The sequence below is a fragment of the Crocodylus siamensis genome, chromosome 6 (assembly GCF_052110815.1).
Source record: "Crocodylus siamensis isolate JL-2025a chromosome 6, ASM5211081v1, whole genome shotgun sequence".
NCBI lineage: Eukaryota > Metazoa > Chordata > Crocodylia > Crocodylidae > Crocodylus > Crocodylus siamensis.
This window is the reverse complement of record NC_143400.1, coordinates 82,418,476-82,435,968: the sequence shown is the minus strand read 5'-3', so window position 1 is coordinate 82,435,968 and position 17,493 is coordinate 82,418,476. Positions and strand designations below refer to the sequence as shown.

Here is a 17,493-nt window from a genome sequence, read left to right as displayed (position 1 = left end):
CCATAACTGTATCTATTAAGAATGTACACTTTAGATCAAAGTATGAACTAGAGAATGATTTGGCTGCCTAATTTTGGTTCTTCTTGTGGGGAAGAAAAGAAATACACCAGCTTCTAAATTCAATAAGAGATCTGTTAGCTGCCCTATCAAGAGGAGGTGTTACAGTTTATTTAATCTCAGCTGAGGAATTTACACCCCAAGCATTACTGATCTCAGTGAAAGTCAATAAACTAACCCTATCAAATTAATACATATAACACTGATGAACGAGTTTAAATCTGGAAAAGTACTTTTCTGCAAAAGAATACTAAATAATCTCTCCCATTACACATACACAATAAGTGTTTTGCATGACTTCAAAAAAAATAGTTATCTGGATGAACTTCCAAATCCATCATAGAAGTATAAACACAAGATTTTGATTAAAAAATTAAATTATTTTTTATGGAGACTTTAGACAAATTAGTAGCATTGGTTAAATGTGAATTAATTCTACTGAAATCAATGGTGTTACTCTAGATTTACATGATACTAATTTACAAAATTTAATCCCGTGTTGTTGTAATAGCTTTGGTTAGAAACTTAAAAGAAACCTTTAAATCCCCCCTGCCTCTAACTGTACAAATTAGAAAACCTTGGCCCAATGCTCTCTTTCACAAGAATACACTGAAAAGTTTTTTTTGACTATCTTATGCTGGGCCTCAAGAGGAAATATCAGCAAAAAACTACTACACAGACGCAAACATGTTCAATTAAAGTAGGTTATAAAAACTCCCATTTCAAGAGGTAGGGGAAAGATGATAAGTTCCATGTAAATCGTTAATTAGAAATATTAAATAAGGCACATTAAGGAACTCCTATGTAATCTCTCTCCAAAATAAGTATGTTAGATTTTTTTTTTCTGTTTCTTTAAGACTTAAGTGACTTTTTCCTTTCCTTTTGTTTGGTTTTCTTTTAAAGAAAGAGCAAAAGACAGCCCTAAAGTGTTGCCCTTTCCGTTCTATTCTGATCCATTTTCACCATACCTCCTTATTTCACCTCCTCACCTCCAACATAAGCTTAGGAGTCAGATGGTGTACACTCTCTTGTCACTAATCATTTTTTGGTGTCTCTACTGAGCCAAAAAGGCTACTGTGGTTGCTACCTGTGGTACGGGCATGGCCCACTAGAAAGTGTACTGGAACAACCATACATTTCGAGTAAATTTCATTTTTCACAACCACTTTCTGCAAAGGCATCAAAGTCCACCACAGAAAATTCTCCTGATCCCATAGGTTTCTAATGCTCTCTCTCTCTCCGACTTCCCCGCACCCTTTCTTTGACCCCCTCCCTGGTCACGAGGAACATCTCCAGAGCGCTATTTCCAGCCTCTGTACGTTACAACAAGATTCAGGGCAGTCAATACCAGATGATAACTTGTACACTGGGGCATTAAACCAACAATACATTGTTAGTCCCTACAGCCACAGAAGTGTAACACTGGTTGTTCAGCTTCTGCTTAACCAAGTGCTCTGTGATATATTCTTCCATTTTTAGTTAGCAATAAGTGTGGGGGGGGGGGGGGGTAACACGCACAGATCTAGAATTTGTCCTGAGACTTATTTCTAATGTTCAGAAAAATATAAATCTGGCTCCGAGGCCTCAAGGTGCCAGGTGCCCTCATCCCCCAGTGACTTCTGATGGCATAATCTCTTCTGAAATCAAACTTCCCTGAAGTGCCACGTCACTTTCTGTTCTCGGTCTTCTTCAGAAATCAGCCCGTGTTGAGTGCAGTAATAAACCCCAATGGGGGTTGCAGGGAGAGTATCATCACTTAAAGCACAAGGAGCCAAACAGCATGCCAACATCTTTCCCTTTGCGTATTCGGGGAAACCTGCATCTGGTATGCACAGCATCTAAAGCGACTGATTTATCTGGAGAATTACTTTGTTTGTTTATAGAATTCCACCTCCCATCTACTAACTATGAAAATTCACTATTAGCCACTTAAACCATATGCCAAGAGTAAGTTGCACTAGAACAATTTAGTTCATCGTTCTTGTACTTCGCCTTTCCTTTTTTTGGTTTCTTTTGTATTGCTGACCAAGAACAATGAATAACCAGACAATCCCACAGCTGGACTTCATGAACACAGGTCACTTATAAGTTACAATGTAGATGCTATGCAAACATCTGGCTCAGTCGAGTCCTTGCTCAGAAGTGGAACTCCCAGGGGTTACCACCATATTAACAAAAACACCACCATGCAGGTTATTTTTCAATGAATTAGAAGACAGCCCTTTTCCAAGATCCATAACATCTAGGCTGGATAGTACATGAAAAAGACCGGGTATGAGAGAGGGCTACAATGAATAAATTGGTTTTCAGATTGTTTATATACATCAATATTTTTGTTAAACTAAAACAGAATGTAGCCCAGAGGTGAAGAGAGTGAGAAGTTAGTTTAAGTTAGAAAGAATAAGGGAAAAGTTTACACAAGGAGCTAGTGGGTATAAATACCTAATAACAAAGAAAGATCAACTGCTGCTCACTTCCGGATATAACAACATTATAATAAAGCCATTCTCCACTACCTCAATTCTCTGTCACCCTATCACAGCACAACAGAAAGCCATATAAAGAAGGTGACTCAAAAGCACCTGCACACACACCTTTACTACTTAGCAAAAAGGCAATTCTTAAAATACACATACCACAATTCCTATCTGCAAGTAAAGCAGAAGATTATCATAATTTTTAAAAGGTCCAGAGATACAAGAAAGAAGACATGCTAGTGTTAACATTTGCACTGAATTCAACACTTGCAGACACAAAAACAGGTTAGCTTGTTCCACTTTTTTATTGTATATTAGCCAGCTGCCCATCAAGAATGACAGTGGGGTGGGGGGTAGAAGCAGACTCACTCCTTTCATCCCCCAGTCACTGGTGCATTGGGCCAGGCCCGCTGTCCATCTGCCCTCCTGACCCCCAGAGTTGCCCCCACCCTCCACGTTACCTGCAGGGAGTGGGGAGGGCAGGTGGAGAGGCCAGCCCAATCAGAGCATGAGTAAAGCGTGACAGACAGACAGACTTAGGCTTTTATAATATTAGAATTATAAACAGTGCTGCCACTACAATTAAGGCCGAGACATCTAGCTTAGCAACTGTTATCAATACCCGTCCATCTCCATTCCCGTGGGTGTCAGGTTCCCACAAGTCATATTTAAATAAGTTAGGTTAAAGCATACTTCTGATAACCTACCATTATCTGCAAATAGCTGTACAGGTCTAAAAGCAAAAGCCCTCATATACCAACAGGGCCAGAAACATGGGTGAACCAAATATTTCCCCCCTTTTAAAAGCCCTTGCCATGATCCATTTGATGTCAATGCTGGAACCCTCATTGACTTTATGCATGATCAGACCATTACTGGAAAGCAAAATGCTGCTATTAGTTATACTTCTAAATCTGAAAAAATAAAATGGTGGTCATTAGCACACACATGTGAATTTAATGTTAGGTGGTATGGGTCAGTGATGCACCTTGTGTGGCAAACTGATATGCTACACAAAAACTTTGTAGGACTCTACATTGTTTAAGTGCTCTGTGGATTCCCTGTCATCTTACAAATCCATTACTATACATAGCTTTTATACAAAAGAGATGAAGATATTCAAAGTCATGTCTCCTGAAAAAAATACAATTTATCAAAGCAGAGGGAGATTCAAACAAAAATGTATGTACAATGCATTTAATCAAACAGTGCCACAAAAACTGGCAATGATAAACAGAGGCAGAGACAGCATAATGCTGAGTTCCCTGCAATGGTCTTCTTACCCCTGTAACACCAGTTTTATTATGATGTTATATTGACTTTATAAGGGAAGTTAAGGAATGCTTCACCCTAAAGAAATCAGCTGCAAATAAGTTATGAAATGAGGTTTCCCCCCCCCATAGCAACTGTTGCTATCCAAGCTCACTTCCAGCCTTTGCACATGTGTGCATGTGCATATTTTTATATACACATTTATGCTGAGTTTGGGTAAGTCTGGGGTTTTCTTTTAGTCCTAAAGCTGTGTATGAAATGGAATACACTGTAACTCACAACAGGTGAGAAAGAACGTTACTTTTCACGTAAAAAAGTAGTTTGATAGGTACATTTTTTTGTTGTTTCCTTAAAAAAAAAAAATGTACCTATTACCTTCTTGTTTAAGTACTGCGAGTTACAATGTATTCCATTTAAATACACAGCTTTGGGACTGAAAGACCCCCTCAAAAGCTATGCACTTACCCAAACTCAGTATAAACAATGTTCATCAACTAGTAACAGCCTGCACAAGGCTTTTCATGACTTATAGCTGCTTTCTTTGTTTCCGAGTGCCTTATGCTTCTATTAGCTGGCTCTACTGCAGTCACTTCAGTGCTTCTGTAAAAGCTTTACATTGAAAGCTTTTATCAATTGCACTGTTAAACAGAGTACAAATAGGTTACATAGTACACCCTGGATCCAAAGAGGTCCTTGACACTTAAAATTACATTTGTTACAGTATAAGGTAAAAGACTGGCAAAAAGTTGGGACAGGCAGTTTTTTATGCTACTGGTGACCAACCTTTTTGGCTGGTGTGCCATGAATTAAGCTCCAATCCTTGCTTCTCAGAAGTATACCTGGTAACGTTTATACCCATAGGTGCTGGAATGGAGGTGGGGGAGTTCAAGCCCTAGGTTATGTGAAATAGAGCAAGGGCAGGACACTGGCACAAGGGGTATCACTGCCAAGAGCCAAGGCCCTTCCCTGGCCATAAAACCTCTGCAGTTTTATACTGAAAGCAAGAATCTAAAAGCCCTGAATTCACTGGCAGCTGCAGGGTCAGGAAAGGGTTAACACTGCTTCTAACAGTAGCTCCGGAGAGGACCTCTCCAGCAGCATCCCACTGGCGCCCTCCTGACTCCATTCCCGTGCCTCCTTTTATTAAGTGCCTGGTGCTTGCAAGACAAGGTTCTTTGGGTAAATCCAAAATCTTTTATTAGACCAGCTCAAATAGCTGGAAAAATTCTTCTTAGCAAGCTTTCGGACACAAACATCCTCTCTCAGGCTGAGGAAGCATCTGCCTGGTGCTTGCAAGCCACACACAGCAGCTGCCTGTGCCACTTGCCTGTGCCTTCCAGGCCTCTTTTGCCATAATTCTATGCATGCGTCAGGTTGGCCATCCCAGTGTTACGCAGTTATATACATTGGAATAAGTTTGCTTATAGAGGCAAGTATACTGCATATATCTTCCAAATGCAGACTATTATGGAAGAAGTGTATAACTGGACACTGATTTGATACTTATTTCTCTTTTCGTATGGGATCAGAGATGCATTATAAAGCATTGAAAGAAATACAGTGATATTTAAAGAAATATGTAGTGCTCCAAATCGTTAGCGTCTGCTATGGGCATTCTTCACTTACAGCAAAAACAGAACAAGAAACAAGCAAACAGACAGACAAACCTACCACCACCACAGAGGAAAAAAACCAGCAAATCAAGAACTGCATCGTTTGTTAAAAATGAGGGCTAATTTTTAAATCCCACAAGTTTAACTCCAGAGTAACTAATGACCGGATTCAGAAAAGTGGAGCATCTACAGGGAGCATCTCACCCTAACTACAGGATAGCTAGCTACATATAGGCAGTGGACAATTTCTAAATGCTTTCCTGTTTATCATTTCAAATCAGCTCTCCACACCCACTACGTGTGTTAATAGGTTTTTTGAAAAAGGACAAAGTCCATGGCAAGTCTGAAGCTTCAGAAAGGAGGTAATTTTTTTGTATTCAAAGAATGATCTTCTATTGGTAAAAAATACTGATGTTCTATATAGTCCATTAAATCCTGGACAGCCAACAAGTTTTGCCAAAATTTCAGCAATAAGAGAGGCCATGCTGAGAGGTTTGTATGCTCTCAGAAAGAGGCATTTCCCTTTCCCTACTTCCAATAAAAGTTCTTCAGCTTTTAGTAGAAATACCTTGCCTTCTCAGTCATAACCAAGGCATTTTGTGCCTACCACTGTGATAAACAAATGAAGCTGGATATAAACAATGTATGCATAGAAGTGGAGAGAGAGAAAGAGGAATTATTACTGTTATTAAAACCAGAAAAAATGCACATAAATGATGTAATTGTACTGAACAGTACCACAGCAATTGTTTGCTGTAAGTCTCCTTGTGCAGTACTGCAAAGTCAATGAGTTCTATTGCTCTGAGTACATTAGTGCTGAAGTATTCAAAGGATGCTGGAACAATTTGGGCCCCAAACCCCATTGAAATTCAATGGAAGTTGCTCCCTTAAATGTCTTTGAAAAAAACCACCATTAAATCTTTAACTGTATTTATATATAATCATGATTACAGCTAGTAAATGCCAAGCCCTGGTGTATGTGTGTTGTTATGCAATTCACATGCTACTATGCAATAGGTATTTATAAAAAAAAATAAATTGGACTTACTCAGCAAGAGGGAACAAGCAGATTCATCCTTGGGGAGGGCACAACAAAAACCAAAAACAACAGGTCTAAACTATCACGTTTTATACCCATATCTTTCCCCAGTTTTATGATTTTTCAGAGCTTAGGACAGAAGTCTTGAGCTCATTTTTCTCCCAGAGTGTAGGAAAGTGTGCAATAAGTTAGAAACGGAGAACTACAGTATGATGACACTCATTCGCTATCTTTAGACCTTCTGCCAATGCAAATAGCAAAGGGAAAATAGCCCTTTGCCAGCTGTTGTAAGACTACATTCAAAGTTATTTTTCTTGTAGGAACTACAGCAAGGCACAAATTCTAACCACAACTTCTTGTAAGGTGTGAGCTACTTCACCAAGGATTCAGTATCAGTGTGGTTATCTGCATGAGCTCTATCTGGTGGTGACACAGAGTACCACAGCCTGGAATGGTTTGAAGCTAAGTTCTTGTCTGTTCAGCCTTGCTTGTACACAAAAGTGAAGATGACAAACTTTGCAATCAGATCTGAGAAGTCTATTTTTATTTTACCAGCTGTATAGAAGAGAGAAATAATAATAAAAAATTCAGAGTGCCTTCTTGTCCAGAGGGTTGTTGGGGTCCCCCCCACAACTATTTAGTTGGTCTAATAAAAGATATCACATTTACGCAATCTGTTTTAAAGGGTCACATAGTACACACCAACACAATAGACAAATAAGCCCGAGATGGATATAGGAAATTCCTCATGTCTTCTATCCAGCTGAAACCACAAAGGAAGTTTTGGCAGGCAGAACTTAACCACACAAATAAGATTTTGAACATAGCAACAGGTACATTGTAACTGGAGTCTAATTCTTTGTTTCCTTGTACCCTTTTGTAGGCATCTGCACACCTGTAAATAGAGCATAAAAATAGTACTAAAAGAGAATAACAAATTTTCCATCCCTTTCCCTCCTAAGTATGAGTAGGAATAGGCTGTTATACGGCACATGTGTACACTGCATGGTATACTCTCTCTCTCTATATATATATATCGATATCTATCTATCTAGACAGATATCTCTATCTAGAGATATCTATCTATAGAGAGAGAGACCCACACCCCCCCCAGAGAATCAGGTCACTAAGAGAGCCATATATAGGATTTTTTTACTTGATAACTGCAGGTTCCGAGTATTTGAGATCATTTAGAAAGATGAATGGGTCTCCTCTCCGTCTCATTCTAGCCCGTATCTAAAACGGCCATAAACATAGACCTTTCAAGTGCCTGCAAATAGCATTATCCAAGATGAAATCGTCTAAACATAAAACACATTGAAGCCAATTCCTCACGAATATTAAACACCCCCTATTTTTCCCCAATATAAGAATGGTTATTACAATCACATAATATGAATCCCAAGATCCATCTGTACTGTAACACACCTTTTATAAGCAATTCCCATATTACTGAGCTCTCAAAGATTTCATTCTGACATATTTAAAGAAGTATTATATGCTTTTTCTCAGCCTGAAACTCTAGGGACAGGCATCACACAAACTGGTTTAAGTCAGAACCTGTAACAGAACAGCTGTTCAGTGCACATAAACTGGTTTGAAAATGGCTGAAACACGTTTGAGATAAATCTGGTTGACTGTAGTGTCAGACTTAACTGATTTGGGTCAAACTGGTTTATGCAATATCTGTCCCAAACCCGTTGCTGATTTAAGATAAACGAGACTCCCCCCGTATGCTCTCTGGGCTGGGTGGGGCTCTCTGCTTCACAGCAGAGCTGGCCCCTCCCCTGTTCTCTTGCTGCATTTCTGGCAGAGACTTGCAGGCACAGTGTCTGCCTTGTTTCCTCCTGCTTTCCCCCTCCCCGCTAAGCAGGGATCCCTCATCCACTCTGCCTTACACAGACACCTCTGCATTCGCTAGCTGACCACGTGCTGGCTACAGTCCGTGCCGTGGCAGACAGGTGTCGGCTTAGGGCTTTTTGGAGGGTAATATCCCTCCATTTCTTCTTTATTTAAGAAGAATTTGAACGAATGAGAGTTTTTCTGATGGGGTGACAAATGCTAATAACAGAGCTGATAAATGCTCTGTTATCAAGGAGGGGGGGACCCCTCCCAAATCGTGCAGGGGCCTAGCCACACCTCCCTCGCTCAACCCTGTGGAAGGGAAGGGAGGGCTGCTCTAGCTCCCCCTGGCTTCTAGCCTGAGCCACTGCAGGCATGTGCCTACATTTCTGTGATGTCTGTGCAGTTACAAAGTGATTCAGCCTAGCCAGGTTGAATCAGTTCAGGCTTTTTGAATGTCAGTCTCTAGACCAAATGTTTTAATGACAATTGTTCACTTTATATATATTTCATAGTCTGCTTATGCCAAAACTGCTTATTGAAATCTGAGCTTCAAGTACTGGGCAGATGGGGTTAAGTACCTATATTGAAAGTGCCTTTAAACATCCATGACAGAGCGGGACCTAGGGGTGCCGTGAACTCCCCTAGCGCCCCCTACCATGTCAAGTCGGTGTCAATGAACCCTCGTTCTCACCTGCCATGCCTTTGACAATAAAGGTATTAAGGGAGGCTGCCTTTTGTCCTCCTTGGCACCGTACCCCTGGCATACTCCCGCCAGTACCCCCTCTACAGATGATCCTGGGCACTCCCGCCCCAGGGCTATGCGTGGCTCCTACCACCCCTTATACCATGCCCCAAGCCTCTCAGATGTACTGGACGTTGTTGAATCAATTATTGTTGTCCCCGCCCTCAAGGACACCCTCCGACCTCGTCTTCTACTTGTAGCCCCACCGGGGCCCTTCTCCCAGTGCTCCCGCCCTCCCTGGGGCTTAACACAAGCACCCTCTGGGCTTCTTGCCGGTGCCTACACTGGTGCTCCTCACAACTAGGGCTCAGGCAGCCATAGCCGTGCCTGGCCCCCAGACCCCCTTCTCGGGTCTATGATCCCTATCTGGCTCAGGCGGCCTCGGCCTTACCTGGCCCTCAATCCAGACTGCTGTGCCCTCTCTGGCACCAGGAACCCCCATGCTACTGGGAAGCTCCTACGAGGCCTCCTCCAACCCCTTACAGCCTCACCCAGTCCTCCGGTGTAATAACAAACAAAACCAGAAGCCAACTGGCCTCAACTCAAAACCAAGCCTCCTGGCTAAAACGCAAACTCTAGCCCTCTGGCTAAACATCACTGAAATCCCTACCAGGGGTATCTCCTCCCATTCTCCGTGAACTGAAGCTGTTCAGGCCATCTAGCTTGTTTAGGCTGCAATGCTCCAGCAGAGCTCCTTCACCCTTTGATGTTAGTGGGGAACTGCCTGCTTGGCCTCAGCCTAGGCTGTTTATATAGGCCAGGCCCTGCCCCCTTCCAGTCAGCTGACCGACTGTGGTTGCCTCAGAAACCGGCACCTGTGCCTTTCCTAGGAGCAGGCACCTCAGTGCCCTGCGACACTCTTTCCCCCTTAAGTTCATAGCTCACTAGGAGCAGGGCGCAGAAGTGCCCTGCGACAATCCCGAACAAAGGTATTCTTTGTCACCAAGCGTTATTGTACAACAACAGTTATGCATCACTGTAAGTCACTGATTTGGTTATGTGGCACTCTTCAGGGAGCACAACAAATTCACACTGGATTCCCAAAAGTGAGATAACTAAATCAGATTTCCCAATGCAGTAAGACATATAAATTACATGGGTAAACAGACAGGAGAGAGCCTGTTCCATGCCTGAACAGTCTCAAGAGTGTAAATTATTCTAAGAGGGATCTTACTCCTGAACCACTTGCAGCCTTGGGGTTGCTAAGCCTGTATACTTCTGAATAAGGTGTGGATTAACCCATTCATAATTTCTGAACTGCAGCATAATACAGGAAAATAAGCAGTTTAGTTTAAAACCTGCGTCACACCCACCAGCAGACCTTTTAAGATGTCATTCCAAGAGTGGAAAACTACAGTGTAGAATTGGCTTTAGTTTTAAAAGAAGAATAGAAACTGGCCTTTCTTCTTGTTTAGTAACTGTAATACGTTTATATAATTCTATTCGATATTTAAGCATTTATTACTGGGGAAGGCAGAGAGGGGAAGAGGCTCTCAAGAAATGATGGAAGTACTTATTAAATGAAAACTAACAATAGGTTCTGCATGAAGATGCAACACTCAATGCAACTACTGCGACAGTTCTGAGTCCCTGCAGTCTGCTCTGCCTTGCAGCTAAGTGTGCACGAACATTTATACTTTAAGAAGTTTCTGCAAAATAATTTCCCTAGTACAGTAACTTCATCCCACTTTTAAGAACTCATATCAAACCTTCTCCCCTTAGGTCTTATTCATGCAGGCCCTTTTACTATTCTCAGTGTGGCATTCCTGTTCCAATCTTCGCTGTGGTATAGCTACACACCACAGCATCACTTCAAACATAGCCCACTTTTCAACTGCAAAGCTCATCGTCACAAGGTCCACAGCTTTAACAGGAAATGTAGGTAGCTTCTCATAAAAATGAACTAAGCAACAAGGATTTAGAAGAAAACAGTACACCTGTGAAAAAGCACTGAAAGGTCTAATATGAACCCATGAGGGACTAATTGTCTGGAAACAACTGTTGGAAATAGGCAAACACCCTGAAATCTGTTTTACATCAAAAACTTCTCCTTGGGGGCTTGGAATCAAAAGCCCCATGTCAACACAGAATCACTGCTTTTCTAGCAAGAAGTAAGTTTCTGAGTTACCCGATATGAAGCGCACACTGTACCTTCTCAGACCAATGAGATTTCAACCAGAAATAAAGAACTGAAAAGAAAGCAGCCAGCATAACGCACTTACCGAGGCATTTTAGCCCCTTATCCCACTGATAACTTCCTATGTTAAAAGTCCATCGTACGTGACATTTCACAAAAGAGAACGACTAGGGGGACAAAAGAGCCAAATTATTTGCTCCCTCCCGCAGTTTCCCAGTCAAAGCCTGTAGCTCCCCCAGGCCAAAAATCAACACAATCCCTCTCTGAAAGAGTAAAAATTTTGTTGTGGGGCACCTAAAATGAAACCAAGGAAACTGTACAGGACAACTGCGGAGGAAGGGAAACCTTTCCTTTTGACTTGCTCTGCTTTAAAATACCATTCAGAGTTGTAGTAGCAGCTCACTCTCCATCAGAAAGATACCACCTGAAAGAAACACCCAAGGCTTTGCTTACAGGTGTTTTGTCCATTCAAGACCACTCTCTGCTAACACTCCCTGTCCTTATGGCTTGAATACAGCATGAAATCATCACTGCACTGCTATCCTTTCAAACGGCATCTTTCCTCTAGCCTTTCCATAGAGACCTTCTTAAAAAGAAAAACTGAATAAGCAAACAAAGTTTTTGTTACATGACAGTCATTCCTAAATAACATTCACCAATCCATATCTTAACCTGCAGAACTGTAAACTCATAATTAATGTAAAACTACTTCAATCAAACATGAAGTTAAGTAGCAGTGAGTCAAGGGCATGTCCCTATATCCAAGTCATTATTTTAAACGAAAGAAGTCACAAGGAAGATTTTTCCTTAAAATAAAAAATAGTTCGCCAAGCTGTACTCCTAGAGGACTGCATGGGGAACCCACAGACCAGTAGCAAGAGGCAGCTGTCCACCTGGAGATGTAGAGCGTGCAACACAGGTGGTGGGCAGTGTGACGAGAAACAGGCTATAGAAAGGTAGAACAAACTGGAAAACAGAGCTGTAAATTTAAAAAGAGAGAGAGAGAGCGCAAGAGCAAAGCGGGAGGCGCGTTCGTGTCATTATGGTCCAACACTAATATTTGGGGAAAGTGTCAGACCGTTTACACAAGGGCCCCTCCATTTCCCTGCAGCATTAAGGCTACAAAAAGCCAAGAAACCTTTCCACGAATTGGTGCTAACCCAGCCAGGATTTCCAACCCGGTTTCTAGCCGTGAGCCCAGGGGTCCGCCCTCGGGGCCGGCGCCCCGCGCCTAGACGTACAAGTGCCGCTCCAGGTGCTTTCCCCCGCGGCGCGGCGCCGCACCCTCGCTGCAAAGCCTCCCACTCCCCTGAGTGCCCGGGGCAAGCAGGAGTGCCGCCGGCGGCCCCGCGTCGCTCCCCTCCCCTCCCCCCGGGCCCAGCCCCCCGGCATCGCAGCCGAGAACAATGCTCTCGCCCCGGGCCCGCCGGCGGGAAGGGCTGCGGACCCCGTGCAGGCTGCCCCCCCCCCCCGGCCGGGCCCGAGTCTGAAGCCGGCTCCAGCGCGGGCGCCCCCCGCCCGGCCGGCGGCGGCAAGCAGCGAGCCGGGCTGGAAACCCCGGCCCTCGGGCACCACCTCCCCCGGCGCGCAAGGCCCCGCCGCCGCAGCCCTTCCCCGCGGGCGCCCCGCACTCACGCGCCGGGCTGCGGCGCGGCGCTCGCCCAGGCGGCCAGCGCGCAGGAGGCGCACAGGAGCCAGGCTGGCGGGCTCATCTCGCCCGGCAGGGCCGCCGCCGCCGCCGGCTCTCAGCTGCCCCCGGCCCCGGCCCCGGCCCCGGCCCCGGCTCCATGTGCTCCGCGCCGCCGCCTCCAAATCGTTTAAAGCGGCGGGCCAGCAAATCAGGGGCTCGGCAGGCTCGCGGCCCGCCCCCGCCGTCGGGGGGCCGGGCTTGTCCCCGCCCCGGCCCCGCCCCCGGCCCCGCCCGCGCCGGGCCCGGGGGCTGCTTTGGGCGGCGGGCCGCAGCTCGGCTCTGGGGGGCGCCTGCCGCGGGGTAGCTGCTCCGGCTCTGTGCCAGCCCTGCCCTTGCTCCGAGAAAAAGGCCGCTGCTGGACGTGGGACGGGATCCGTGCCTCGTGCGGGATCGTGCCGCAGATCTCGTCCCACCTTGCAGCTCCCAGCCACGCGGGCACCAAGGAACCAGCCACAAAGCAGTTCTGCCATTCCTGGACTAAACCAGGTCACCAGGTCAGCCAGGATGCACTGGTTCATCAGGGCTGCTGTGTCACATGTAGCAGGGGCCTGAGATCCTGGCCTCCCGTGTCATTCCTGGACCCTCGTGGCAAGCAGATTGCTGTCTTGCTACCTTAGGAAATAAAAACCATGTAGAAATCGGGTTAACAGCTCCGGTGACCTCAGGAAGTGGTCTGCTTTGCAATTGCAATTCTCTTTGGACAAACCAGACAGGCACGAGTGTGGTTCTGCGCTAGGAGCAGGGGGAGGATGCCCAGGTTCCTGCACAAGGAGGTCCTAGTCCACGATTCCTGCACGGCTGCAGGGTCAACCTGCCCACTGCCACCAAGCTTCGCCCTCTCAGCCCCACTGCCCCATCGTTTCCAGTCCCCACTCTCTTTCCATGGGAGGTGGGGGGAGGCATGCCAGGTGGCTTGCTTGTTCTGTTTTCTCTCCCTTTCTGTGCATCTTCTTTTTTCCTCCTTTGCTGGTTTTTTCCCCACCTCATCCTTCTTCTACATCCTCTCTGCCTCGCCTCTCAGGGCCTTTACTCTGGGTGATGTCTCCTAAAGCTTCACTGGTAGAGACTTCTTTGCCCTATTCAGGGCGCACAGTGCTGGAAAGAGTGAGGATTCGTTCTTTCAGCAGCATGTACATAATTGGTAGCCTCACGATAGTTTCTAGCTATAAGGGAGACACACTATCCAATCCATCACTACTCGCTGTCTCTTCAAGGAAGACCAGTTTCTATTTCCAGATCAGTTCTGCTGCCACGAACCCCACAGAAAAGGCTGCCTCCTCACCACTTCTCTTTCATCCTCACTTTTCCACGTTCTGTGTACGGTACAGATATGAAATCCAATGCCACTGCATCACTACTGCTGCAAGAATGAACAAGTGAAAGGCTGTAAGCTGGAGCAGTGTTATTCACCTCATATTACTGAGAAATGGATGGAGCACATGACTACAGACCAAGGCGGAGGGCAGTCAAGTAGGAGGGGAGAGACCAGGATTCTAGTTTCTGGTCCCAAGATTTATTTATTTATTTATTTTGCATTAAACACATTGGAGAAAAGTGAGGAAAGAGACTTTGAGGCCTTGATTCTGTTCAAAAGCAGGGATGGAATCAAGGTCTCACTCCACCTCTTCGACTCCACTTAACATCACTATCTCTTCCTCCAACAGCCAAGTTTTAAAAGTGGAAAACTTCCATCCCAAAGGGAAGACTTAAGTGCTTAAATCCAGGAAAGGGTTTCAGGCTGCTAGTCCCCATCTCCCATCAGCACATAACTCAGTGCTGCAGAGGAGGTCTAAATTCAGGAGAGAGCTAATATTTCAGACACACTTCCCTTTGATGTGCCCTATTAGCTTGCTAAGGCAGTTCTCCACTCAGTGTGTTGGCTATTGTCTACCCCATTCCTACGCATGTAATTACCCGTATGTAATGTATAGGAATTTTGGTACCTAACTCAAGGCTGAGGACTCTACCCCTGGGTTAAATATTCAAGTCCTTTGGTGAATGTAGCCCCAGGTGACTGGTCCCTTAGGAAGTTTGTGAAGCAGAGAACTGAAAATAGCTTTCTCAACTCCCAGCTGAAATCTCAGCTACCCACCACTTCCGTCCCTTTCCAAGCTTCTTTTTCCTTTCACCGCTGTGAGAGAGGCTATTCTCTCTCTCTCTCTCCCTTTGCAGGTGTCAAAAAGAAGGAAGCTCTAATATGAATTCAGACCAATGTTCATAAGGAAACATAGATGGAAATGGTGAATATCTAGTGGAAGGAGAAGTATATATTAGGAAAGATATGACTGAACCTAGGACAGAAGGATCAGAGAAAGGGAACTAGACACTAATGACTCTGAGCCAACCCTTGCTGAAAACAAGTGTATTTCTTCTAGCTGGAATGGATTTGGTTTGGGCCCAAGCTGCACCATATTAGCCCCAATGGAGGCCTGTGGTGCACTCAGCTGCACGTGTACATTTTTAGCTGCTAACATTATGAAGTTATTTGCAAATAAATATCAATTTCATAAAGTTATGAACCAATCTCCTTTGATTTCATTCCTGAGACTCATGCAGGAGTTTTCATTTTATGCGTTTGGTTCAATGTATGGTTTCTATTTGCCAATCTCATAGCTGAAATATGTAAACACTTAAGAATCATAACAAGAAAATTATTTTTATATTGGTCCTTGCTTTGAAGCTGGAAGTGACACAATCCCCCTTGGATTCTATCAGTGAAGTTGCAATGATTTATTTTTGGTTGTAAGGAAAATATATAGCACATGTAAGAATCCAGTGCAAATGAACTGTACCCTGAAGTTTATGAGGAGCTGCTAGTTTCTTTGCATCTGGAGCAGTTTTAACTCTGCAGGACCCCGCATTCAGCTAATCTCATTACCCTTACAGTGCACACACTTTTCTAAGAATTTCAGTTCTTAAATCTCAGAAAAAATCTTCCTTCATAAAATACTGTACCTTCCTTGTGTCAAGGCTGAATGTTAGTCGTAGCCTGAGGTGTCATCCTAACCTGGATCTAGTGAAGTAGCAGGTAACACTCACAGCAAGATGGTAGAGAAGCTTCTCGCCCAGCTAGTTCTTCAGTAAAGACACATTAGACATTCATAAAGTGTTGTATTTTAAGGCCTCATTGAAAGCCCATTAAATATTCTTTTAGAACCAATAATTTTAAACCTCATTATAGATTAAAGAGAAACAGATATAGGTACTCTTTATAAAATATAAATTTATTAACATATTGGCAATGGCATGCAAACAGGAAGCTCCTGAAGGTTCTCCAAAACTGAAACTTAGTCTAGTTATGCCACAGACTTTCTTCTTTTGAAGATGATGTAATATTTTATCTCATCTCTGTTTTATTGAAAACATCTAGCAATGCTATTGACTATTAGTGGGACTGCTTGCTTGAGTATGAGTTGCAGAGACCTTGTCTGAGGGGCTTTAAACAGCATATTAAGAGAGTTGACATAGCTATTTTCAAATTAAGTATAGGTTTGCATGAAGGGTCACAGAACAAAAGAGTTTCAAAGCTACTGCACCTACTTCTCCCAGCTGTTCAATTGGCTTTCAGGATCAACAAGATTAAAAAACTCCATGGAAGCATGAGTCCTAGATATATTTTGCATGTGCTTTATTTTTTTTTAATTAAGGACTCTATTTTTTTTCTCTATTATGGGTAATGTGGAATACAGTCTTATGAATGACTGGCTTGCTTGTAAATCATTGTTTATGAAAATTACAATTTCTTCTGTGCTTACATTGGACAGAAAACAGGAAACAATGGGGATTTTATATCAGATGTTAGCCCAGGTCTGAAGAGCGCCATTTCATAAATAATAAATAAATAATAATTCATATCTACAGACTCTTATGCAGCCAGCAGGATGAGAAGGAAGCCAATATAATGTTTTAGGCACTTTGGTTTTAAATGGAAGGTTAATGATACTTGGCTCTTACCTAGCACTTTTCAGCCAGAGATCTTACAGAGGTTAAATGGAGGGAAGTAGTATTATTGTTATTCCAATTAAAGATCGGAAAACTGCAGCATTGAAAAGTTAAGTGAATTGCCCTTGAAATATGAGTCAGAGGCTCAGGAGAAGCATGTAGGTCTTCTAGCTCCCAGTGCAGCAACCAGTGGCCATGTCTACGTGAGACAATGCCTGCGCAGCAGTTACTGTGCTCGTTTATACAATTGTATACCGAGTTACTGAGCAGTAGCTCAGGCAAACATCTTTTTTGTGATGCTGCTGCGCAGTAGCCTAATAGCACTGCACAGTAGCATCACATCACGGTTGTTGCCACACGACGCTACTGTGCAGTAGTATCAGGCTACTGCGCAATTAGCTGCTCGTGTAGACATGGCGAGTCTGTCAGATCATCCTGCCTCTGAGGAGATAGAGCAGCTGAGTAGCTATTCTCAGCTACTACATCCTAGCTATTGCATCCTTTTCCTCAGCTATTGCTCAATATGTTATCATCAACCAGTACTATAGTTTCCTGGCAACAGATGAGGTCTTTGCATACCTCAGCCTTAATAGAACTCACAGACTTTGCATCCAAGAGACTTCCTAGATTGAAGCTTTATTGAAAATAAAAACACACGATAAACTTCAGACCAAGTTTC

General features: G+C 43.9%; 1 protein-coding gene across 7 annotated transcripts in view; it reads right to left on the bottom strand.

The window, feature by feature from the left end:
• The window catches only part of LOC149863074 (uncharacterized), a 347,984-nt gene extending 335,009 nt beyond the window's left edge, over positions 1–12,975 (bottom strand). For all 7 annotated transcript variants that reach the window (XR_016443055.1, XM_090052663.1, XM_090052665.1 and 4 more), the window contains exon 1: positions 12,818–12,975. Coding sequence is in view for 6 of the 7 variants with exons in the window: in XM_090052663.1 (XP_089908789.1) it covers positions 12,818–12,894 (77 nt within the window). In the remaining variant the exon portion in view is untranslated. The remainder of the gene's footprint in view (positions 1–12,817) is intronic.
• Between the last annotated feature and the right edge of the window lie 4,518 nt (positions 12,976–17,493).